The 25,909-nt window shown below is 48.0% G+C and overlaps 1 protein-coding gene across 1 annotated transcript; it reads left to right on the forward strand.

Annotated features, from left to right (window-relative positions):
* Positions 1–3,526: 3,526 nt before the first annotated feature.
* Positions 3,527–18,001, forward strand: LOC135873528 (U11/U12 small nuclear ribonucleoprotein 48 kDa protein-like). The gene is made up of 9 exons (XM_065398116.1): positions 3,527–3,683; positions 4,385–4,498; positions 4,860–4,920; positions 6,676–6,750; positions 12,785–12,979; positions 14,166–14,287; positions 15,124–15,251; positions 16,237–16,401; positions 17,667–18,001. Exons 1-9 carry the CDS (start codon positions 3,648–3,650, stop codon positions 17,704–17,706), a joined length of 936 nt encoding a protein of 311 aa, XP_065254188.1. The 5' UTR covers positions 3,527–3,647; the 3' UTR covers positions 17,707–18,001.
* Positions 18,002–25,909: the final 7,908 nt, after the last annotated feature.

Below are 25,909 nucleotides of genomic sequence, written 5' to 3' on the forward strand. Positions count from 1 at the left end.
CATCTTGTTCTTTTCTTTTCTAATAAAGCCTTTAGTTTTTAAATACTAAAAGATTGGCTGGCAGCGTGATATTTTGAGTAAGATCCAAACTAATATTGATCTGGTAATATAGCTGGCCCTTTGCAGATCAGAAGACTATTTTATATAGTGAGCAGAGTTATAAATAACTTCTAACTGTACTGGACCTAGGTGCTGATTGGGAGCCAGAGAACTGGAATGCAATAAAGGGGGCTGCGTGGTTTCTTTTTTCAGCTTCTTGATAACCAGTCAGGGGGACCAGGAGCACATTTTGTGACTGGTTGGTAAATCTAACTACAGTATTAAGCTTTTGGGAGAATCTGCTCTCCTTTTTGGAGCCTGCCCTGATCAGTGAGGGCTACCCTAGGCACCATGGGCACCATCCTGTACAACAGGTCAGAGCAGAGTGCTATGGAACTGGGTGTGAGCTGACCGAGCATGTCTGTAATGTCTTGTTTGACTTGATTTTACAGCAGTTTTTCCAATAACTAACTCCTACTTACATCCATCGTGCCTTCCTACTTCCTCCTCCTCACGATACTCCAGTCCAGGAGTCCTACAAGCCCCATCTAATTAACTAATCAAAATACCAAAGGAACACTAACTCCTAGGCCAGGTGTACACTGCAGCTTAAAAGGCAGCTTACATCAACCTATCTCTGTAAGTGTCTACACTACAGGGTTGCTCCCACCAAAGTAAGTCCCCCACTACACTGATGTAATAACTCAACGTCCATGAGAGGCATAGCGCTTAGGTCCGTGTAGTTAGATTGGCACAGTTTCTGTGTAGACATTGCATTACTTACATCGCCTGTCAGCACCAGCTGGGAGCCCGACTACCAGGCACTGAGAGCCTGAGCTGTTAGCTCCAGGTAGCTGAGCTCCCAGCTGGGAGCTCTGCGCAGAGCTGACAGCCTGGGCTGTCAGCCCCCCGCACCATCCCACTTAAGTTGGTGGAAGTGCTCCTGGTGAGGACAGCACAGTAGTGTGGACATGAAAAAACGCAGTAGTTACTGCGGTGGCTGTAAGCCAACCTAACATAGGTCAACTTATTTGTGTAGTGTAGGCCAGGCCCTAGTCTTCTAACTGCATGGAATAGCCACACAACCCTGGGCTTAAGTTTTGTTTTTAAAATGACTCCCATCCTTCTCTCTTAAGAGTGATATTTCCTCTGCATCATCCCTCCTGCTGTTCTTTGCACCAGCGAAGGTACACCCCAGAGCTGGTTTCATGCCCTTTTTCCAACACTGATGTCTCCTCTCTGCTAATATGCTGTATTGTGTGTCAGGACATCTTCCTCCAAATGACACTGCATACTTCCCTGTGGCAGCAGCAGGGGCAGTGACGTTGTTAAATGAATGTGCATCCAGAAAACATTGGAATGGCAGGCCTGATGCCTCCAAGGTGTCCTTCCTTTTAGACTCAATGTGTAATAAATAATAATACTACTTCATACTTTTATAACTAATTTCATCTCAAGATATTAAATTGCTTTTCACAGCTAGGTAAGGGTCATATTAAGCTAATTTTACAGATGGGGAAACTGAGACCCAGAGACGTTAATTGATTTACTCAAGATTCCACCGTGTCAGTGAGTGAGATATGAATAGGACCTGGCTCCTCCCAACACAAGGCTGTACCGACTCTAGGCCTTGGTGGGTTCCCAACACACAAAGACACAACTAGTAGTAAATTATTTGCTAGGACTGGCAGGAAGGGATCAACTGCTAGGGTGACCTACTTGTAGTTATAGAAAGTACACCGTAATTCCTTGCTAGGCCCTTGGGGACAGTCCAGTAGAAGGAAACAGAGCTATTCCTGTCCCGTGTCTTCAAATACATACCTCTCTGGGAAATGGACTTGGGTTTGGCTCTGTCTCTGTGTCCTGGGAGTTGCCTGGTGGGAGTATAACTGCATTAGCCGTTCATTTGTTTTGCTTTACTGCTTTTGCACCTATATGAGCAGACTACAGGACATCCCATATTCTGCACCAATGTCCCTATGCGAAACTCCTCCCACGAACATGTTCACTGTGGCCCTCATCCCTGGCATATAGTTCTCTTCAGGCTCCCTGTGCTGGGGACCTGTTCCCAAGGTATAATTGGATCCACTCCTACTTGCATTTAAATCAATGAAAAAGCCCTACTGAATTCAGTGGTGCAGGAGTAGATCTACAGGTCAAAATTTCCAATCCTTGGTGCCTAGGTTAAGCTCCTAAATTAGGAACCAAAACAGAAGTAGCCTTATTTTTCTTAAATGCTGAGTAATCCCAGCTCCCATTAAAGTCAAAGGGAACTGCAAGAACTCAGTAGCTTTGAAGGTCAGGACACTGCTGTTCAGGTGCCCAGTTACGGATTTCGGAGTCTAACTTGGGTACTCGGGTTTGGAAACTCTGGACATAGCTCTTAAGCAGAGGACTTGTCTTCTCGAGGGCTAAACGGCTTTTCCCAGTTCCTGCTTTTTACTGCTATTGCCCCTGCGAGGAGCCCCGGGACCGGTTCCTGCCCGGGGACCCCGGCGGGTTCCCTTTGCCGGCGGTTTGTCCCGCTACATAGTGCTGTCTCCCCCCGCCCCGCCTCTGTAGCTTCTTCCTTCCCTGCCGGGCTACCCGGGGGCAGGAGCTGCTCGCAGCCCTGCGGCCTCCCCGCCCCATCTCGGGGCTGCTGCTCTGCTTCCCCCGGCAGCGCCAGCTCCGCGGGAGGTTACAGCGCTCTCCGGCTGCCCTGGGGCAGCTCGCAGCGACCCCCTATGGACACGGGCCCTGGGCGGCGGGTGCCAGGGGCCCGGCCGCCTTTGGAGCCGCGCCGCCGAAAGGTGCCCGAGCCGCGGCCCCGCCCCGAGCCGCTCCTCTGCCCCCCGGTGCTGGGGGTGCAGATGTGTGAGCGGCGGGCGGGGGCCACGTCTCCACTGGCCCAAGCGCTGCCGAGTCTCTCCCGCCATTGGGCCAATAAGAGCCCTTGCCTCAGCGCCCGCCCCATGGCCCGGGCCCTGCGGGGACACCGAGTCGGTCACACACGCGGCGCAGGCGAACCCCGGTGTCCGGGCAAACGCCAGCCTGCGCAAGTCCCCCGCACGCCGGGCTGCGGCGCCCCGCCCCGCCAGTAGGGGCTGCCCTCGCTGAGCCTCCCTCTCTATGGCTCATTTCTGCTGCAGGACCTGCCTGCGGCTGCTCTCTACGCTCGTGTCTGCTCTATGGGTCTGTAGAGCCACGCTGTGACGGGCGAGGCCCCCTCTGGGGCTGCACAAATAGCTGCCTGTTCACAAATGACCATTGGATTGCACGAGGCCTGGCTCCGTTAACACCCTTTAACTCATTTCATTTATCGACATTTGCACTTTCTGCTGCGGGGCTTTCCGTGCCTGTGAAATGTCATTCACACCACGAAGGGCTGAACCCTGCGCCGGGCTCGGCGCAGGCAGCCTCGCCTCCTTCGAGAGCAACCGCGGGGATCAGAGGCAATAGTGTTGCCCTCACTAAAAATGGCCGCCACTCCCATTATTTACAATAACAGTGAAGCCAGATTACGCCGAGGTAAAGAGAAGCCATTCCCCTGCCCCTAGTAAACATGGCCGCCGCCGGGTCCCTTTGTTTAAACAACGGGGTTTGAGACCTGGCTGCCCAGCGCGGAGATGGCCGCCCCCTGCGCGGTGTGGTTTGGGACTCAGGCAAGAATCTCTCCCAGCGCCGCGGGTCGGACTCCCTCGCCCCGGCGTGTGTCACGCGGTGCCTGGGGGTGAAGGCCCGGCTGGCCCCGTCCGTGCCCCAGCTCCAGCCCCGCCCGCACTGCGCCCCCCACCCAACCTCTCCTTGCCCCCCCAGCACTATCCCCTCCTGCACTGTGCGCCCCCCACCCAACACCCCCTTACCCCCAGCTCCACCCCTGCCTGCACTGCGCCCCCCACCCAACCTCTCCTTGCCCCCCCAGCACTATCCCCACCTGCACTGTGCGCCCCCCACCCAACACCCCCTTACCCCCAGCTCCACCCCTGCCTGCACTGCGCCCCCCACCCAACCTCTCCTTGCCCCCCCAGCACTATCCCCTCCTGCACTGTGCGCCCCCCACCCAACACCCCCTTACCCCCAGCTCCACCCCTGCCTGCACTGCGCCTCCTGACCCCAACACCCTTTTCTCCCCAGCTCCACCCGCACCCATGCTGCGCTCTCTGCCCCCAACACCCTCGTCCCCCACAGCACTATCCCCACCCGCACTGTACTTCCCGCCTCCAACACCCCCTTACCCCCAGCTCCACCCCTGCCCGCACTGACAGGGTGCCCCGCCTCCAATACCTCCTTGCCCCCCAGCTCCAAACTGAAGGAGTGCCCCCCCTCCCCCGGCTCGGTGCTGACTGTGTGTTTCCTCTGGCAGGAGGAGAGAGCCGTTTGCCCCTATGATGCCAATCACCAGATGCCCAGAGCCTCCTTGGCTAAGCACATAGTGGCCTGCCGGCTGAGGAGGCTGGAGTACTCCAGAGAGGAGCAGGTAGCCACTTTCAGCTCTGGGCGGACTGGTTGGTTTTTTCCAGGGGCAGGAATCCCTTGGTCAGGATCTGTTGAGAGGAAATAGTTTGGCAGTCTTAAGAGATCTGGATTGGTTCAGACAAATCTGCTGTTTATACTCTAGGCCCAGAGAAATTGTATAAAGGAAGGCCCTGATTTTGCAGGTGGATCCTTGCAGGTGGCCTGTGCACCTGCACAAGTCCAATGAGAGACTGTCTGGGTGTGAAGGCCCAGTTGGGTTTGTCAGACTACAGAATTGGGGAGCCCTGGCGGTTCTGGGTGGGGATGCTTGAATCTTAGCTATAAACTCCAGAATGGTATAATTAATGTCTTTTGGTTTGTAGGCTGAAATGTATGACTCTGCATTTTACTACAAGAAAGCAAAGATACCCACCATTACTATGGGTAAGTATGAATTTGGTAATGGTTGTATAGTGGAATGCAGACACTTCAGGTGACAATGTTACCTCAGGTTTCAGAGTAGCAGCCGTGTTAGTCTGTATCCGCAAAAAGAACAGGAGTACTTGTGGCACCTTAGAGACTAACAAATTTATTTGAGCATAAGCTTTCGTGGGCTACAGCATCCGAAGAAGTGGGCTGTAGCCCACGAAAGCTTATGCTCAAATAAATTTGTTAGTCTCTAAGGTGCCACAAGCACTCCTGTTCTTTATGATGTTACCTCAGTTGCTCCAGTGTAAGAGAAACTTCATTATTCTCACCATCTAGATGATTTTAAAATAAATTTGGCTTGTGGCACTTTACCTTAATTCTGCAAAGCTGAGCAGCACACCTTTTTTCCTTACCTGATGCTAGTCAGAGGGTGTTTTTCCTTCTCATTTTCAAAGTTTGAAGAGGATATTATAATTTAATTCCCACTTATTTATCAGCATATTTGTGGCAGATTGTTGTTGTTTTTTCTATATCTCTAACACAGCTTGCAAGTTCCCTTTGCTTTGTTACTTTCTTGTTTGTGCAGCGGACTCAGCTGTGATGTGAGTAGATCACATGTATATGTCATCTCCCACCTCAGCAGTTTGACCCAGTTCTAAGAATAGCGTTTAGCTGCTGCAGTAGAGCTTCTGAAGGGAGACCTGTTTTCACTGCAGTTCTACATAAACTAGTGGAAATATTAGTGTGGGATGGTTCTTGGTTGGGTGAGGGAGGAGTCTCTTTAATGTCTCTGCATTACTGTACTTGCTTCCAAATAAATCTTGCTCTGGAATCTAGAGGTTATTTCCCCCAAGATTATAAGGCCCTTTTAAGGCAGATGAAAATGTGACCTTCAGTTACTTGTCCCTCTTTAAATGGCAGAGTTACAGTTAACAGATGTTTATATAACAAGTGTTTGAAAAATCTGCACAGCAGAGTAATAATAATAATATTAAATAATAAAGCAAGACACACAGTGTGAGTCTGTGTCCTGAGGAGTTTAGAACCTGAAAAACAGACACAGAGGAGACAGGATACACTAGCAGGCAAGGCCGGCTCCAGGCACCAGGGAAGGAAGCAGGTGCCTCTGGCGGCCAATCGAAAGGGGCTGCACGTCTGTCCATTGTTGGGGCGGCATGTCCGGGTCGTCGTCGTCGTTGGCACTTTGGCGGAAGCCCAATCAGTCCGCTTCAGTCTTCTGCGGCAATTCGGCGGCAGGTCCTTCACTCCCTGTCTTCCTCGGCGGCATTTTGGCGGTAGCTCAATCGTTTTCTTCCCTTTTTTTTTTTTTTTTTTTTTTTTTTTTTTTTTTTTTTTTTACCTCGCCGCTTGGGGCGGCAAAAAAGCTGGAGCCGGCCCTGCTAGCAGGACCAGAGGAGTAACTTGATATCATTTACATGTAATTGTAGAATAAATATAAATCTTATTAACTGGTTGTGGTTTGGTTTTCTGGACTAAATAACGTGGAATGGATGTAAGAACAAACCTTTAAAAAGCCAGAATATATTTGGTTAAAAATTTTCCATTACAGTCAAAGAATTCCTGAGTGTCTGATGGCCTTTTGCTGAACATCATTAATTCAGGATGAGGAATATTATTCTCTGTACAATAACCACTGCCTACCTGTCCATTAAACCTCGCCAGCTAAGAGCACAGATCTAGCACATACATCAGGGTGGACTTGTACAAAGGTGCAGGAGCTTTGTAAAATTCTCTTTTCCTTTTTTTCAGATAAGGATCTACAATTTCAGATTATTAAACAAGCTAAAGATTTGAGTGCTAAAGAAGGTGGAGGCTCCGGTGAAGGTAAGCGGAGTACACAGATTAAGCCAGGGGTTCTCCAGATTTTCTGTAGTGTGGGTCATCTCTCCTCCCATTCGTGATCACTCAAGCCACCTCTTTCCTAGTCTCCCTTGATCTCATTTGTGGGTTCACTGTCATACAATATTCATTTGCTCCCTTACTTCCTCTGGTCCCCACAGCTGTGTTCTCCTCCCTCACCTGGGATCTGGGGAGGGTTCAGGTCCTCCATGTTCAACTCAAGAGCTATCTTCAGGACTGGAAATCTAGCCCTGCAAAGCTCACGATGTTCTTTAATGCCAGTCCCACAATCCCACTATTTAAAATCTTCCCCCTACTGACCCCCTCTGGCCCAGCTCTCTGAGCTGCCCCCTCTTTTGCCTTCCACAGCCCAGAACCCCCTCAGACCGAACCCCACTCCCACTGCTGGGAATACTTTTCCTGGACAAGAAACCTTCCTTTTTGTTTTCACTTCCTCCTCTGAATCCCCAAACTAACATTTGTTTTATTGGGCATGTGATATGTAGCTGTCTTTCATTGCCCCATGATACATGAACCTTCAATTTCCGTTTTTACAATGGATTATTGCAAACTTTCCTAAGAGGAGTTAGATTTCAAAAGGGCTAACTTTAATAAATTAAGGCGACTAGTTAGGGGAGTGGATTGGACTAACATATTTATGGATCTAAAGGCAGAAGGCGCCTGGGATTATTTCAAGTTAAAGTTACAGGAGCTCTCGGAGGCCTGTATCCCGAGAAAAGGAAAACGGTTCGTAGGCACGAGATTTAAACCAAGCTGGATGAGCGAGCGTCTCAGAGGGGTGATTAAGAAAAAACAAAGCGTACAAAGAGGGGAGGGATCGACAAAGAAACCTACCTTATTGAGGTCAGAGCATGTAGAGATGGAGTGAGAAAGGCCAAAAGCCGTGTAGAGTTGGACCTTGCGAGGGGAATTAAAACCAATAGCAAGAGGTTTTATAGCCATATAAATAGGAAGAAAACAAAGAAAGAAGAAGTGGGACCGCTGAAGACTGTAGATGGAGTGGAGATTAAGGATAATCTAGGCATGGCACAATATCTAAATGAATATTTTGCATCGGTCTTTGAGGCTAATGAAGGGCTTAGGAATAGAGGCAGCGTGACAGAGGGGAATAAAGGAGGGGGGTTGACATTACCGTATCCGAGGTAGAAGCCAAACTCGAACAGCTTAACGGGACTAAATCGGGCGGACCGGATGATCTTCATCCGAGAATATTAAAGGAACTGGCGCGAGAAATTGCAAGCCCCTTAGCGATAATTTTTAATGAATCTGTAAACTCGGGGGTGGTACCGTTGGACTGGAGAATAGCTAATGTGGTTCCTATTTTCAAGAAGGGGAAAAAAAGGGACCCGGGTAACTACAGGCCTGTTAGTTTAACATCTGTAATATGCAAGGTCTTGGAAAAAATTTTGAAGGAGAAAGTAGTTAAGGACCTTGAGGTCAATGGCAATTGGGACAAATTACAACATGGTTTTATGAAAGGCAGATCGTGCCAAACCAACCTGATCTCCTTCTTTGAGAAAGTAACAGATTTTTTAGATAAAGGAAATGCGGTGGATCTAATATACCTCGATTTCAGTAAAGCGTTTGATACGGTACCTCATGAGGAATTATTGGTTAAATTAGAAAAGATGGGGATCGATATGAAAATCCAGAGGTGGATAAAGCACTGGTTAAAGGGGAGACTGCAGCGGGTCGTACTGAAAGGTGAACTGTCAGGTTGGAGGGAGGTGACCAGTGGAGTTCCTCAAGGTTCGGTTTTGGGTCCGATTTTATTTAATCTATTTATTACTGACCTCGGAACCGAATGTAGAAGTGGGCTGATAAAGTTTGCGGATGACACAAAGTTGGGAGGTACTGCCAATTCGGAGAAAGATCGGGATATCCTGCAGGGAGACTTGGATGACCTTGTAAACTGGAGTAATAGTAATAGGATGAAATTTAATAGTGAGAAGTGTAAGGTGATGCACTTAGGGATGACTAACAAGAAGTTTAGTTATAAGCTGGGGACGCATCGGTTGGAAGTAACAGAGGAGGAGAAGGACCTCGGAGTCCTGGTTGATCGCAGGATGACTATGAGTTGGCAATGTGACGTGGCCGTGAAAAAAGCTAATGCGGTCTTGGGATGCATTAGGCGAGGTATTTCTAGTAGGCATAAGGAGGTGCTGCTTCCGTTATACAAGGCACTGGTGAGACCTCATTTGGAGTACTATGTGCAGTTCTGGTCTCCCATGTTTAAAAAGGATGAACTCAAACTGGAACGGGTGCAGAGAAGGGCCACTAGGATGATCCGAGGAATGGAAAACCTGTCGTACGAAAGGAGACTCGAGGAGCTTGGTTTGTTTACCCTAACCAAAAGAAGGCTGAGAGGGGATATGATTGCTCTCTTTAAATATATCAGAGGGATAAATACCAGGGAGGGAGAGGAATTATTTCAGCTCAGTACTAATGTGGACACGAGAACAAATGGATATAAACTGGCCGTCGGGAAGTTTAGGCTTGAAATTAGACGACGGTTTCTAACCGTCAGAGGGGTGAAGTTCTGGAACAGCCTTCCGAGGGAAACGGTGGGGGCGAAAGACCTCTCTGGCTTTAAGATTAAGCTTGATAAGTTTATGGAGGGGATGGTTTGATGGGATAACGTGATTTTAGTCAATAGGTCAATAACGTGCCATCGCAGGTAATTAGTATCAATGGTCAATGCGGGTCTGGCTGGAGAATCTTGCCCACATGCTCGGGGTTCTGCTGATCGCCATATTTGGGGTCGGGAAGGAATTTTCCTCCAGGGTAGATTGGCAAAGGCCCTGGAGGTTTTTCGCCTTCCTCCGCAGCATGGGGCAGGGGTCGCTTGCTGGAGGATTCTCTGCGACTTGAAGTCTTCAAATCATGATTTGGGGACTTCAACAGCTGAGTCAAGGGAGAGAATTATTCCAGGAGTGGGTGGGTCAGCTTTTGTGGCCTGCATCATGCGGGAGGTCAGACTAGATGATCATAATGGTCCCTTCTGACCTTAAAGTCTATGAGTCTATGAGAGTGATTTAGTCAGAGGGGCCTGCTCCCCCTTAGATAGGATGGACATTGTGTCCACCCATACATTTAAGTCCTTACATCCTGTTTTTCACTGATCAGCAGAGAACACATAAAACAGCCTGGAGCCCAGGAAAGGACAGAAATAGATTTCTCAAGAGAATGAAAGATGAAATCAAGACAGACTCTTGACAGACTGTGCTTGCTTGTACAGATGGCAGTAGAGCTATAGTGTGCGCTGTGGGAATGATTGTGGCACCTGGATAAAACTGCATTAAGCTAACTTTGTCATTTTAAAATACATCCATGTGCACAAATTAAGGTTGCCAACCCTCCAGGATTGTCCTGGAGTCTCAAGGAATTAAAGATTAATTTTTAATTAAAAGATTGTCACGTGATGAGACCTCCAGGAATACATCCAACCAAAATTGGCAGCCCTAGTGTATATAGGGGGAAAAGTGTATGCTCATTCTTCCTTTCTGACAGGCTAACTCAGCAGCTGAATACAGCAGCACTGACTGGCAGACTTTTCTGCTCTGTTTTTTTTCTCTAGTATAGAAATGGAAACCCGTAGAATGGGCTCTTTGGAAAGGGGGAACCTGGAAATTTTCATAGTATTGATGGCATATTTGGAAGATGTGAGGTTTTTTTCCCCATGATTTAACAAAGCTGTAGTAATTTTAATTTCAAATCTTAATCTAACCTGAATGTACTGGACATCTTTAAAAGAAACTAAACGAACACCAAAACATGTACCCTATGCTATATTGCAAAAATACATCTATGGGCCACTAGGTGTCGCAGTTATAGCTCACCATCCTATTTTAACGTGCTCTTGTGCTTTTTAGAAGCGATCTGAAGAAAGAACCAAAGTTGTCCAAACTGTCCACATTCACCTAATAAAACCTGATAATAAATTAAGAAGTTACTTAGTAAACACTTATTCTTTTCTCTAAAACTCTCCACTAACGCAAAGTTGTAGTCCAGGTTTTTAATACACAGTCATCAAGAAATGTGAAGTTTTATGGTGCATAATTGTCAAATTAAGGTTGCTGTAGGAACCAGAAGATTGAATTTTCTGCATTTTAAAACCTCAGACATAATATCTGTTAACACAAATTTTGCCTTCAGTTTCCTTGGCTTGTTTAAAAGAGGGTGATAGCTGAGCAGACCTTCAGGTAAACACAGCTACTTTTATTTGAATAGGTGGAATTCCCAGTAAGTTGTTACAAATGTAACAGAAAATAGGGCATATTTCACGGGTTCTCAAATCTGCGTCACATCTGGATCAGCACATCTGAACAGAGAGAGTTCTAGCTTTTCTCTTCGTCCAGTGTAGTCATTGCTGTGATATGACCCCATCGTGAATGAAAAGGACCTAGCTGATCTTTCTGCTCTTGAAATATTTTTAAATAAAAATATCCTTGATTCTTCTTTCATGAGCAGGGAGGAGACTGAAGGGGAATTAGGGAGATGAATGTTCTCCTTACTTAGGCTTTGTCTCCATTTACAGTGTGTGTTTTGTACATACACTGCACGCCCACCTAGCACAGGTATAAATAGCAGTGTAGATGGTGAGGCACTGCTTGGGCAAGTAGAGTAAAGACACACTTGAACTTTAGGGTATATACTCTATTCACTCTTGATATGAACGAGCAGTGCCTCTCACATATACACGGCTATTTTTAGCAGTGTAGTGTTCCACTGCCGGAGTCTTTCTCCAGTGCAAGGACAGGCTGTAGCAGTGGGGAGGCAGTGGAGAAAGACTCCAGCATCATCCCACTGCTGGAGCCTTTTCCTACTGCAAGGAAAGGCTCTGGCATCGCTGTTGGAACCTTTTTCCATTGCTTCTCCCCTGCCAGAGCCTTTTGTTGCCATGTGTCACTAACCACCACAGTGTGAATGCAGCCTGTATTTCAGTGCAGCATGTAGATACACGTAACCTACATGCCCCTGACAGCGTAGACAAGGCCTAAAAGATATACAGTATTCTTTCTGCAAGTGATAGCCTTTCATAAGTACTGTACCATATTCTGTTGTTTCAAGAAATTCACTTTGCAATGCTACAGTGTGTTGGAGAGAGTGTGACTGAGGGTTTGACTATTCTGTTTGAAGGAAATAAAATCTTTGCCATAAAACAGGGAGAGTGACTACAGCTTTAATAAATTGGGGAAGCAGGTTTTTTTTAGCCAGCAGGTAACGAATACATCTTGGTAACTGTATAGCTAGTGAGTAAGTATAGACTAATAACTGGGAGGAGACTGGCAACTCTGTTTTGCCAATTGTAAATGCTTTTGTTGCACATTACTTCTCTTCAGGGTTTTTAAACCGACTAGCAATGTGAGCGGATAGAAGGTAGCCTATTCTGAATCATCTTTGAAAGCATTCAGAGCAGACAATTGAGCATTATCTATTTGTTTAAACAGAGGCTTTCATTCCAATTATTGCCAATAGAATGTTGGCTGTTAACTAGTTTGCAGTTGAAATTTGGAAACAAATTTAAAAATAAATATGTACTATTGGACCCGTACAAAAACATTCTTTTGCAGGCTAGTGGGCTGTTACTAATAACAATACAGGAAATCGTATTGTGGACTAGATAGTTTTTGTGGGCGTTCTCTCCCTTTCCCCCCAAATAGCCCTCATAGTCCCTGCAGGAGACACCAAAACTCCTGGCTCCCCAGGTGCTGAGGAAAGTTAACGAAATAGAAGTGTTGGGGCCATTTGGTGACAGTCTGTTACAGAGTCATCATTTCATGAAGCAGATTTCAGTGGTTTCCTAAAATTAGGCCAACTAAAGCACTTTTTAAGCTATCAGAATCCAGTAAAGCTAAAGAAGTCTGTCTTGCACAAGTGAAAAGTATGTAAATAGTGTCCAAGTTCCTAGTGCCAGTACACTTGCTCCTCCCCACAAGTTTCTTTGTGTAGCAGTATTGCCATTTTATAGAATTAATAATGTCCATTTGTTCACAAGCTTTAGGTGCCTATTCTTCACTGCCTGTTGAAGTTCCCCAAAACCACAAATGCTTCATCTGTGACCTGACTCAAGCTGATCGTCTTGCAATCTATGATTATGTCCTGGAAGAGACGAAGAAACAGAGGTCCAGATCCCAGGCCACTGAAAACGACAGTGATCTCTTTGTAGATTTGCCTGCTAAAGTCACCCAAGGTTTGAGAAACATTCAAATTCTTGAGTTTTACAACTTAAAATGGCAGTGTTTGTCATTTTCAAATGTCACGTTTCTACAGTTAGAGGGATTTGGTTGAACATCTATTCAGGTTTGAATTAATAACATGTAAACCAAATTGTGGATTCTAGGAAAAGGGCAAAAATTATGCAAACTAGCCCGGAAAAGAGCTGGCAAATACTCTTTTTGTATTATAGTTCTTTTAAAAAAAAAAAAAAAAAAAAAAGGTACAATTCAGGACACAGGTAAGATACCTTCAGATCCTGTAATGTGGTGGTCTTTGTGTAGTTGCCTATTATATCTTTCTCCTTTCCACTTTCAATTCTGCCAGCTTCCTGTCCAAACAGCTCTTCTGCACTTCTCTCATTGTATCTGTTGCCTGCATCTCAACAGGAGGAGGGATCCTTCATTTTTTCTGCAACAGGCCTGCACTTCTTTGGCTCACAACTGAATGTGAAATTTTGCAAGATTTCTGCTGTGAAAGCTGATAAGAGATAAAAGCAGCATGGAACAGTAACAATAGAAATGTGATAAGAGACACACGATAGTCTTTTGGCACAAAGAAAATTCTGGAGAAATATATAAACTCCTGAGACAGATCAGGACTCCTCCAATTACTATATTCTGTAAAACAAAAAATATACATGCAGGGAAAAAATGCCTTATTTCTGGAGCCCGATCCTGCAAAAGGATCTGCATGGCCATAGACATTTACATTTGCTGGATCGATCCCTCTGTTTGCCAGACTTCCGCAGTTCAATAATATGGGTTTTGAAAATGTGACTTGTAAATTAGTATTTAGGACAGTTGTTGTTAAATAACTTATTTCAAGTCACTACATTGGTCTTATTGCAGTGTCTCAGAGTTCATGTAATAATCTTGTATGGTGGCTTGAATGCCTTTTATTTTGGTTGTTGATTTTGGTCTTTACTGTGTAAGCAGATCTCTTCCAGCTTTCTCTCCAACTTCCCTAGACACTGTTTGATGCTGTAAATAAATACCAGAGAAACATCTGTTAAAACAACTTGACACAAACTTACCTTTAGTCCTGTAAACAGCACCATTCTAAGACAGCCCTATTATGTATTCTCAAGTGCCGATGTATTGCCTCTGAAATTTTTTTTTTAGTTTGTTTAACCACTTGTTTCACATTCAATTTTTTATTAGATGATGGTCAAAAAGGTCCAAAGTCTCATCTTGAAATCCTGGCAGAAATGCGGGACTATAAAAGACGGCGGCAGTCATACAGAGCTAAGAATGTTCATATAACAAAGAAATCTTACACTGAGGTGAGCATCAAATGTTTTTGTAGAGAATGCAAGACCTTGCAGGTATTAGAATGCTTAATCTTTTCACAGCATACACTCTCTAATGTGCTCTATTCAGATTAGTAAAAACAGTTTTAACTATGATGCCTAGGCAAAAAAATCTTAAAGAAACTTTTTGACCAAGTCTGAAGATGTGGGTTAGTAAATGTGTTAGCAATTTTATAAATCTCAAAAAGAAATGTTAATGGTTTAAAGTATTTTTCTCCTCTGGTTGTCGGTGTTTCCTGGTATCACTTTGTGGCTATCCTGTAGTTTGAGCTATGTCAATTTGAAAGTTGCATAAACTACTTAGAATGGCACTGCAGGGTTAAAAACCATATGTATTTAAAATGCATTTTTTCTTACTCCTATTACGAGACTGTTAAAAATGAAAGAACTTTAAAAATCTTGTGCCCATCATGTTATTTATTCTTTTTTCTTCATTCCTGAACAGTGAGGCTAAACTAGTCAATTTCAGTATCAGTTTCTTGTGCCTTAGCTATTTGGGGGTTGCAAAGACTTCAGAGAAATGTTTTCAGATGCAAACAGAAAACTTTTTTCACTGCAAGTTACTGAATCTATTTATCACAGCTACTTTTAATACTGAGTTTTGTACGTGCAAATTCCAGCCACCTACATGTTGATAGTGTCCCTTTAAGGTGCATTTTAGTAAAGTTACTTTGGAGTTTTTATTTCAGCAAATGTTTTTCCGTACAAATATCTGGTGCCTTTAAAAACAACACCTCAGACCTCATCTTTTGCCTGGTGTTTTCTAGTCTATTTTAGCTTCAAGTTTTCTTTTACTAATCTCTTCCCAGGTAATCAGAGATGTGATTGGTGTGCACATGGAAGAACTCAGCAGCCACTGGCAGGAGGAAGGTAAACCAGACAATGCAGAGACGTGTGAAGGAGGAAAATCTTCCATTTCAGCAAAATCTTCAGGAAGGTATTAACAAGAACCTCACAGCACTCACCAAAATGCTTTGTTTGTGCAGGGACGCTGGCAACCGTCAATCCATAGCGACCTATTACTGTATTCTAGTAGCACATAGAAGGCCCAGTTGAGAAAGAGACCCATTGTACTCCACAGTACAAATCCATACTAAGATAATCCTTGCCCTGAGGAGCGTATGGCTTACGTAGACAAGACAAAGGACGGAAGAAAACAAGTGTTATTCCCATTTTGCAGATGGGGAAAATGAAGTGACTTTTTCCTAAGGCCACAAAGCAGTTTATGGCAGAGCCAGGACATGAACATAAACTCTCCTGAGTCCTAGTACAGCGCTGTAATCACAGGTCTCAGACTGTCACAGAGCAGCTAGGGAGAGAAGAACCTGTGAAAATGTGACTTTTAAAACACCAGAATTGGCGGGGAGATGCAGGACTGGAATAGTACCTTAAAAAAGGAGTTTACAATAGTTTAAAAAACTGATTAGATGTCAAGTTGACAATGTCCCTTTAAGGTTCTCATAGTTACACTAGCAGTGCAACACAGCTATGTTCATGTATCTTATGTATACTTAACACCAACAGTAATCCTTCACTTGGGTATTGAAAAAGAAAACAGGATAGACTTTATTACCTGTTTAACATGGAAGTGTGTCCGCGTCACTGTGTAATGCTTCCCATTTTTATTTCCTGACTTGGGTGGTTGAAATAGTAAACAAATAGGATCTATTTCAGCCTTTGCACCTAAAGAACTGGGGGAAGAAATTGCAGCCTGTCAAACGAGAGAAGCCAAAATCAGTGTCTTGTTTCCAAGTGTTTATTATCACAAACAAGAGAAGAAGAAGAAAATGATCCTACCAAATGGAATACAGTTCCTTTTCGTTGCCTACCAGAGGCAGACCGATGGAGATTAAAAGTATTCTAATAACTACAGTGTTTATGAAACTATTTATTAAACAAAACCAATAACTTTTTTTCTTCAGAAACGAAGAGAGACGGTCAGCATCAGTGGACTCTCGACAGTCTTGTGGAAGCTCTAAGGATGTCGATCGATCTAGACACAGGAGAGATCCCAGCAGAAGTCCAGACAAACAAAAAAGAAGTAGAGAAAGAGGCAAAGACAGGGATTCCAGGAGAAAAAGAGAGAGGCAAGTGTTACTCTAAGCAATTTGTTTGCCTGTACCAGTCAGTGATGATAGTCACCAGTGAAATGTAACGGTGCATCCGAGTTGAGTGCAGGAACATAATACTCAATCCAAGTGGAAATGCAGGAGAATTCAGAGAGGCAGAATGTAATAACCCAGATCAGCCAAGCAAAACCCCTGTCCAAGCAGAATTTGCTGTGGGATCTTTAAAAAACTACAAGTGATCCAGATTTCAGGGTTTAATCCAGGATCCAAAAGATGGCTCCTCCAGCAGTGACATGCCCCTAACAATGCAGGAGCATTGGCTCAGATTTGACTCAAAGGGTCACCTAGTGCTCTCTGCTTGTGTTATATGGGCTGTATATTATGAATTAACCACACCTTGTATTACTGAGAGTTACTTAGTTGGTGTACATGAAGTGAATTTTAATACATACTTCTGAGGAGTTTGCATGGGGATCTACCAGTTAGATTGGTTGCCAGCTCTACCATTTGCTTCACTTACAGGTGTCTGATCTTTTTTTTTTCTAAACGGAAAGCATTCCTAAGCTTCAGAACAACACTGCCCATAATGAATGACACCAACACCACTGAAGTAGAGAACTAAAAGTTTTTAGTCCTAAAAGCAAAGAGATGATGATCCTGCAGTGGGATCTACAAGTGCAGAGTCTCATGCCCATAGTGCAGAGTTGATGGAGTCCCATAGAATTCACTTGGATCTGGCACTGGTGCAAGTCCTTGAGCCAGCAGATCCCAGCTGAGGATCTGGTTCCAACTGTGATTTTAGGAGCTTATTCAAAACACTTTCCTGTCAGGCTCCTGGGCTCTCTTTGTGACCCTATATTAGTTTATAACAGAAATGGGAGAAATTGTATAGCACAATTCCTAGCAAGTGTGTATGAGCTCACAAAAACACAAATGCTTTGACCATATACTTTGGTGCATAGGATGGAGTGGCTGCTTGTCTCATAAAATGGCTTTATGCAGTTGTTTTTACAAGATACATTGTGCTCTGTCAGAGTGCAGGGTTGTGCAATGAGACTTGAATAAAGCTCACTGGAAATGAACCCTCAAAGGGAAGACAGTGACAAGATTTTGAAGGAAGTGCTTAGATTTAAAGGATATTTTCAGTCTTGAAAGACTTCGGGCTTCTCTAATGTTCAGACTTTCATCAGTGAAAGTTCAGTCAGCCACGCAGTTTTGGAGTTTTCTGTTAAATGCTGAGATCCTAACAAGACATTGGCTATAATGGCTTGTTTCTATTTCAGGGCTGAAGACAAATATCACAACCACAAAAGAAGAAAATAGAAAAGGGACTGTAAAGAAGATGTGTGTCAGCTGTTAGTTAAGGAAATAGACTTAAACTGGATCATTCAGAGCTGTGAATATCAGCAGCATGCTGATGGCGATAGCATTGTGAATTGAACATTGTACCCACAGCTGGGAGGCTGCCAATGATATCCTTCCCTCATCTTGACAACCTTACCATGGTCTTGTGTCTCAGATGGTTTTTATCTCTGCATTAGAAGGTGACGTATAGTTTGTTGTATTGCCTTTGACTGATTGATAAATATAATTTATTACATTGTCATTTTAAAATTCAGCCCAACTTGGTCTGGTGATTGAAGCAAAAGAGGAAGGGGCGAGGATTCAAATTTGTGCAGGTTTGCAGTGACTTTGGGAGTCACCCCACTGGAAACCTGGATAAAGTGCAGTGTGAAGGTGAGCCTGTAACAGGATGGTTAGTGCACTAGCCTCTGAAGACTTGGGTCCTAGGCTAAGTCACAAGAGAGTGTATTGACTGCTCTCATCCTAGTCTCCATTCTTGCATACTGCAAAGCTGTCGTGTTCAGCGGGGTGGCAGGTTTGTAGAAATTTTGGTGGTGCCCAGAACCTGCCCCTCCCCCCCCCAAACTCTGCCCCCACCTGCCTAAGGCTCTGGGAGGGAGTTTGGGTGGGGGGAGGAGGTCTGGGGTGCAGGCCCTGGACTGGGGCAGGGGATTGGGTGCAGGCTCTGGGAGGGAGTTTGGGTGCAAAAGGGGTGAGAGGTTGGGCTCTGGGAGGGAGTTTGGGTGGGGGAGGGGGTCTGGGGTGCAGGCTCTGGGATGGAGTTTGGGTGCTGGGTGCAGGCTACGGGCTGGGGGTGGGGTTGCAGGAGGGGGTGAGAGGTGCAGGCTCTGGGAGGGAGTTTGGGTGTAGGCTCTGGGTTGGGGCAAGGGGTGGGGGTGCAGGAGGGGGTGAGGGGTGCAGGCTCTGGGATGGAGTTTGGGTGTAGGCTGGGGCAAGGGGTGGGGGTGCAGGAGACGGTGAGGGGTGCAGGCTCTGAGAGAGAGTTTGGCTGCAGGCTCTGGGAGGGAGTGCGGAGGGCTGGGGTGCAGGCTTTGGGAGGGAGTTTGGAGTCAGGAGAGGTTGTGTGGGAAGAGAGTGGGAGTGCAGGCTCTGGAATGGAGTTTGGGTGCAGGCTCCGGGCTGGGGCAGGGGGTGGGTGTCCAGGAGGGGGGTGAGGAGTGCAGGCTCTGTGAGGGAGTTTGAGGGTTGGAGGGGGTGCAGAGGGAGGGGGTGCAGGCTCTGGGAGGGAGTTTGGGGGCGGAAGGGGGGGGGTGCAGGCTCTGGGAGGGAATCTGGGGATGGGAGGGGGGTGCGAGCTCCGGGAGGGAGTTGGAAGTGAGAGGGGATGCAGGGGTGAGGGGTTTCGGGTGGGGCTGGGAATGAGGGGTTTGGCGTGTGGGAGGGGGTTCAGGGCTAGGGTAGAGGGTTGGGGTGAGGGCTTTGGGGTGGGGCTGGGGGGTTCATGCTGCAGGAGGGGGCTCAGGGCTGGGGCAGAGGGTTAGGGTGTGGGAGGATGAGGGCTCTGGCTGGGGCCAGGGATGAGGGGTTTGGGGTGTGGGAGGGGCTCAGGGCTAGGGCAGAGGCTAGGGGTGCGGGGGGGTGAGGGCTCTGTCTGGGGCTGTGGATGAGGGGTGCGGGGTGTTGGAGAGACTCAGAACTAGGGCGGTGGGGTGGGGTGAGGGCTCTGGCTGGGGATGCGGGCTCTGGGTGTGGCGGGGCTGGGGATGAGGAGTTTGGGATGCAGGCAGGCTGCCCTGGGGCTGGGGCCAGAGAGGACTCCCCCCAGCCCTCGCCCCCCAGGCAGCAGTGAGCTCTGGGGGAGGGGCCTCTCTTCCCCCCTCACCACACTCACCTCGCACCACTGTCACTGCACGTGCTCCTAGAGCCCCTCTCAGGTCCAGGAAGCCCCTTCGCCTCCCCTGTGGTGGGTACTGGGGTGGGGCTGCCATCACATGTGTGCCTCCTCCCCTGCTGCTGCCCCTCACTGTAGCCTCACTGGGGGGGAGGGATGGGGCTGCCCCTTGCCCAGCGTGGGGCAGGAGCAGTGACTGCGGGCAGGGGGGAGGGCGGTGCTGGTGGAGGGTCCTGCCGGAAAAGGGAATGGTCCGAGGCAGAAGGGCAGGGTAAGGGCAGCCTGCCCTGCCACTAGTGGATGGGGGGCACCAGGACCCTGCGGCGGCAGTTGATGCCGGGAGCCAGCAGAGCGGAGTCAATGGGGAGCTGCAGAGAGGAGGCAGGGACACCACGGGGGCAGCAAGTGGGGGCTGGGGCACACTCAGGGGAGGTGTGGGCGGGCTGCAGGCAGGGCCAGGGGAGAGACCTGGCCCCGAACATTGGTGGAGCCGGGCCCTAAATATTGCTGGAGCCCAGGCACCACCAGGCCCATACAACTCCCCCCCTGGTGTTCAGTGAAGTAGCAGGTTGGCTGCGAGGTGCATTAACAGTGTTGTTCAGAGGAGGCTAGGACGGGGCCTGCCTGTGCTCTGCCTGGCTCAAGCCAAGCTCTACGATACAATTGCAGTTGCTCCAACCCCTCAGACAGAGACAAACACCTACAAGATCTCTATCAAGCGATCTTACAACTACAATACCCACCTGCTGAAGTGAAGAAACAAATTGACAGAGCCAGAAGAGTACCCGAAAGTCACCTACTACAGGACAGGCCCAACAAAGAAAGTAACAGAACGCCACTAGCCGTCACCTTCAGCCCCCAACTAAAACCTCTCCAGCGCATCATCAAGGATCTACCACCTATCTTGAAGGACGATCCATCACTCTCACAGATCTTGGGAGACAGGCCGGTCCTCACTTACAGACAGCCCCCAAACCTGAAGCAAATACTCACCAGCAACCATACAGCATACAACAAAAACACTAATCCAGGAACTTATCCTTGCAACAAAGCCCATTGCCAACTCTGTCCACATATCTATTCAGGGGACACCATCATAGGACCTAATCACATCAGCCACACTATCAGAGGCTCGTTCACCTGCACATCTACCAATGTGATATATGCCATCATGTGCCAGCAATGCCCCTCTGCCATGTACATTGGCCAAACCGGACAGTCTCTACGTAAAAGAATAAATGGACACAAATCAGACGTCAAGAATTATAACATTCAAAAACCAGTTGGAGAACACTTCAGTCTCCCTGGCCACTCGATTACAGACCTAAAAGTCGCAATATTACAACAACAAAACTTCAAAAACAGACTCCAATGAGAGACTGCTGAATTGGAATTAATTTGCAAATTGGACACCATTAAATTAGGCTTGAATAAAGACTGGGAGTGAATGGGCCATTACACAATGTAAAACTATTTCCCCATGCTTATTTCCCCCCCCTAAAGTTCCTCACATCTTCTTGTCAATTGCTGGAAATGGGCCATTTTCATTACCACCACAAACAGTTTTTTCTCTCCTGCTGATAATAGCTCACCTTAACTGATCACTCTCCTTATAGTGTATATGGTAACACCCAGTGTGTGTGTGTGTCTTCCTACTGTATTTTCCACTGCATGCATCCAAAAGCTTATACTCAAATAAATTTGTTAGTCTCTAAGGTGCCACAAGTACTCCTGTTCATTTTGCTCTTTCACTGTAACTTATGAACGTTTCATGCAAAGCAATGTTAAACAGGAGGGAGATCTCACTGAAAAGCAGGTAAGCTGAGCTTCCCTGGGGAAATGTAAAAATAAAACCTAAATAGCTGAGCCATTCACAGCCTGTGACTCAGGTTTTGACTAAAATGGGGATGATGATGCTTTGCCCCTTTTATAAACCGTTTTGAGGCATTCATGTCAAGAGCACTGTATAAGAACCAAGTCGTACGTTCTCTTTTTTTATACTAGGAGCATTTCCATGAAAACAGCTCTCTTGTTTTTTGTGCCAGCTGCTTATTTTTCTCTGTCACATTCCTCTGTGACATCAAAGCTGCTGCTGATGTCTCCAACTGACTCCTTTTTACATGTCAAAATAGCTAAAGTTGCCAGAGTGCGAGCCCAAATCCTCTCTCCACAGAAGAGGTGTCTGCCACAGCCCTTCCTGGATGCTAAAAACTGCAGGAGCGAGAAGGCTGTTCACTATTTCTGTCCATCCAATCCTGGGTGCCTCTGCTAAAAATCCAACAAGGCTGTTGCAGGCACAGAGGCCCGAGGACAGCAACAGCGCTGGTTTGTTGCCCGGCGTGCTTCGCGCCAATAAACATACCGGGGTGGAGAAACAATCAAAGTTTATTTGAGATCTCAAAGTGGTGCAAGGAGACAGGCAAGTCTCAAATTGAGCACATCAGTAAAAAACAGCTTCTCTCTTCTTATACTTTACAACTAAGCCCCCCCCCTTTCTCCCCCTCTACCACCCCCCCAATCCCCCTCCCCTCTCTACCGAAGACATGTTCATACATTTAAGCAGTTAAATCATTCTAGGGCTATAAATCTAGCTTGTTAGTAACATTCCTCTAAACAGGTATTTGGTTCTGTTTACCCTTAGTTTACTACCCCTCCTCCAGCTAGAAACATGCAAACCTCATCATTATTGCTTAGGACCTGGTTATGAGCAAGGTCGTAATTGGTAACTGGCTATTTACACATTCCAATTCCTGTCCTTGGCTTTTGAGGTCGATTAGAGTTAAAGGTGGAAGGACAGAGTTTAAACATGGAAGAACTTTGGTTCATATATAGGCCTAATGACGTCAACAAGGCTGCCTACTATGAGGGTGTTTGGGCTCATATGGACACTTGGCATTGGTCTGAGACCATCCAGTAATTCAGGTGATGAATAGCAGTTGTCACATGGAGATGATTTTCACTCTCACCCGCTATGGGCTGGAAGATGCCGAGTCTAAAGGTTTTATCCCATCAGCAATCATGAGAGCACTTCCACCCAGAAACCAGGGCCGGCTCTGGCTTTTTTGCCGCCCCAGGCAAAAAAGCCTCCGGCCGCCCCCCCCCCCCCTGTGGGGGGGGGGGGGTGGAGCCCGGGGGGGGGGGGGTGGCTGGAGCCCCGGGGCGAGGGTGGCGAGCCCCGGCGGGGGCTCCGCTCTCCCCCCGGCAGCCGGGGGGAGGGCGCCGGAGGGGAGGGCGGCCGGAGCCCCGGCGGGGGCTCGGCTCTCCCCCCCCCCCCGGCGGCCAGAGCGCCGGGGGCAGGGCGGCGAGCCCCGGCGGGGGCTCGGCGGCCAGAGCGCCGGGGGCAGGGCGGCGAGAGGGCGGCGAGCCCCGGCTGGGGCTCGGCTCTCCCCCCCCGGCGGCCAGAGCGCCGGGGGCAGGGCGGCGAGAGGGCGGCGAGCCCCGGCTGGGGCTCGGCTCTCCCCCCCCGGTGGCCAGAGCGCCGGGGGCAGGGCGGCGAGCCCCGGCTGGGGCTCGGCTCTCCCCCCGGCGGCCAGAGCGCAGGGCGGCGAGCCCCGGGAGGGGCTCGCGGCTCTCCCCCCGGCAGCCGGGGGGAGGGCGCGGGGGGGAGGGCGGCCAGAGCGCCGGAGGGAGGGCGGCGAGCCCGGCTGTGGCCCCGCTGTCCCCGGCGGCCCGAGCGCCGCGCCGCCCCCCTCCAGGTGCCGCCCCAAGCACCAGCTTGGTTGCCTGGTGCCTGGAGCCGGCCCTGCCAGAAACGAATAAATCAGTTCCCATAGTGCACTGGGATCGGTAGTAGCTAGCATAGTACTGTAATAGCAACATATTGTGCGCTCTTGGCCACGGGCCTTGGTGCATGTGTGATCTTAGGACTCCTGCTTCCTAATGAGTGGAGATCATGTTGTCTTGCCCAGTGTGTCTAATCTGTTGAGAGAGCCCTGAAACATGCAGGTGCAGCAGCTCAGGTTAAGGATCTTGGCCTGGTTTTCATTGCACCGAAAAAGACCCTTCATGTTGCTTTGTATCCGTTCTTGTGTGAGCTAATTCCCCATCAGTTTCTTGAGTTTATAACATGGCTGTTTATGTATAAATGCTATGAAAAAACTGCAGAGATTTTTTTATAAAACATGCTGTTAGTATTTTATAAGCTAGTAATTCAGAGTGCACAAGGGTTAACACTGTGAAGTTAATTGCATGGTCAATATTCTTAAAAACTTTTCTTTCTGCAGCCTGCACTAGCAAAATAATCCAGCTAATAGAAATCTGCCACAAGGAGAGTAATCTGCAGGTCACATTGCTAAAGTCAAATATATGGCATGGTTATTTCAGGTGAGCAAACCTCGCTGCCCCACAACTGCTCAGGAGAATCCTCAGAGCAATCAGTGTTCATGCATATTTGCAAACTGATACATTTGCATAGTGTTGCAAGAAGCTGCACTGGCCCGGGCAGCTCTGTGTTTGGAGCAACATTCATTACCACGTGGATTTCTGAGAGGAAAGGCTGAGGACAAGTTAATCCCCTGATCCTCTTCAGGTTCTGCTATTCCAGTGCTGCAGAGTTGTGAGGGAAGGCTTGAGGATTGTGGGGGACTCGATGGGGTGTCCACCCCACACAGGACTGGAAGGGGTTAAGGTGGTTAGGTAAGCCTATGAACTCCACAGGCTGCTGCTGGGAAAGGTCAGTCACTCCCTGGGAAGTGTTAAAATCACCAGCTACAGCTTTGTCTGGCATTTCCCAATTGTTGAGTGCTTGACTTGGCAACTTGAATGTTTTTAATGGTGTGTGTGTGTGTGTGTGTGAGAGAGAGAGAGAGAGAGAGAGAGAGAGAGATCAAAACACAGAATTTAGAACTTTAGAAAGATTCTGGATTGTTGGCTGTGCTACAAGCACTGCTAATTAACTGTCACTATCTGCTTAGTGTTCAACTCTACTAGCTCGGGCAGCCGAGTCTCCCCTTCCCCCTTCAAACTGCAGTAGTCCAATCAACACTGAAGCAACCAACCTTTTCTCTTGTAAACTGATAGCAACAATAGGGTTACCATATTTTAGTTTTAAAAAAGGAGGACATTCCACAGGGCCCCGGCCCCGCCCCAACTCTGCCCCTTCCCCAAAGTCCCTGCCCCAACTCTGCCCCCTCCCCTGAACGCTCCGCCCCTGCTCCTCCCCCTCCAATGCTTCCTGCGAATCAAATGTTCGTGGGAAGCTTGAAACAGGGAGGCAGCAGGTAAGCTGGGGCGGGGTGCGGCGCGGCCCAGTCCGGCCCCCCCTGGTCGAGCAGCTCCCTCCAGCGGCCGGCCCAGGCCAAGAGGCTCTGGCCCCGGTGTCTTCCGCCCGGCTCCGCTGGGGCCCTGGGGCGCCGGCCCCCGGCCCAGCACCCCCAGCCCGGCCCCGGCCGAGCACCGCCGGCCCCGGCCTGGCCCTGGCCCCTGGCCGAGCACCGCCGGCCCCGGCCTGGCCCTGGCCCCTGGCCGAGCACTGCTGGCCCCGGCCCGGCCCCGCACCGCCGGACCCTCCCTCCCTATTTTCTCGGACATGTCCGGCTTTTTGGGATTTCCTCCCGGACGGGGATTTGAGGCCCAAAAAGCCGGACATGTCCGGGAAAATCCAGACATATGGTAACCCTAACTGCAACAAGTATTTTTTAAAAAGACACTTCTGCACCATGACAGATGTGTGGTCACATTGCTTAATGCATTATTAGAAGGTGCTCAGATATTATGGTGTTTAGCACGGTATAAAAATCTACATAAAATAGAATCCATCAAGGAAGAAAGCTGAAGTTTCTCCAGAGCCATACATGAGCTTATGAAGGTTGATACTGTGTGTAACAGGGTCATTCATCTCCTATGCATCCCTTTGTGACCTGAGATAATTCTGCAGACATCTTGCCTCGGTTTCTCTTCTTCCTCGTCCCTTGTTCTTTTTAGCAGGCCATTTCCAGCCCTACCTGACTGGAGTTTTGTTCCCCAGGTGTATCAAACTCATCTGTAGGAGCCTCTAACTTTCTGCCACCACTTCCTCACATGCCTTTTTAAGCCCAGTTGGGCAGCAGGTTCACTCACAGTGGCACTGGGCATGACTTCCTTTTAAAGGGGCCAGTCACACTGTGCTTGTCATTATAAGACAATTATAGTCCTGCATATAGCTAAATGTAGTGTAAAGGCCAGATATAGGGCATGTTGCTCCTTGAAGTAAATTAAACCTGCAGCCTTTTCAATACCAGTAATAGTCTCACATGCTCAATAAGAAGATCCCTTCACCCCCATTGAAGAACAATGTCTGATTTAGTGATCTAATGCGAGCTACTCAAAAGGTGTTTCACCCAGATGCCCATT

Source organism: Emys orbicularis, chromosome 2, assembly GCF_028017835.1.
Source record: "Emys orbicularis isolate rEmyOrb1 chromosome 2, rEmyOrb1.hap1, whole genome shotgun sequence".
Classification (NCBI taxonomy): Eukaryota; Metazoa; Chordata; order Testudines; family Emydidae; genus Emys; species Emys orbicularis.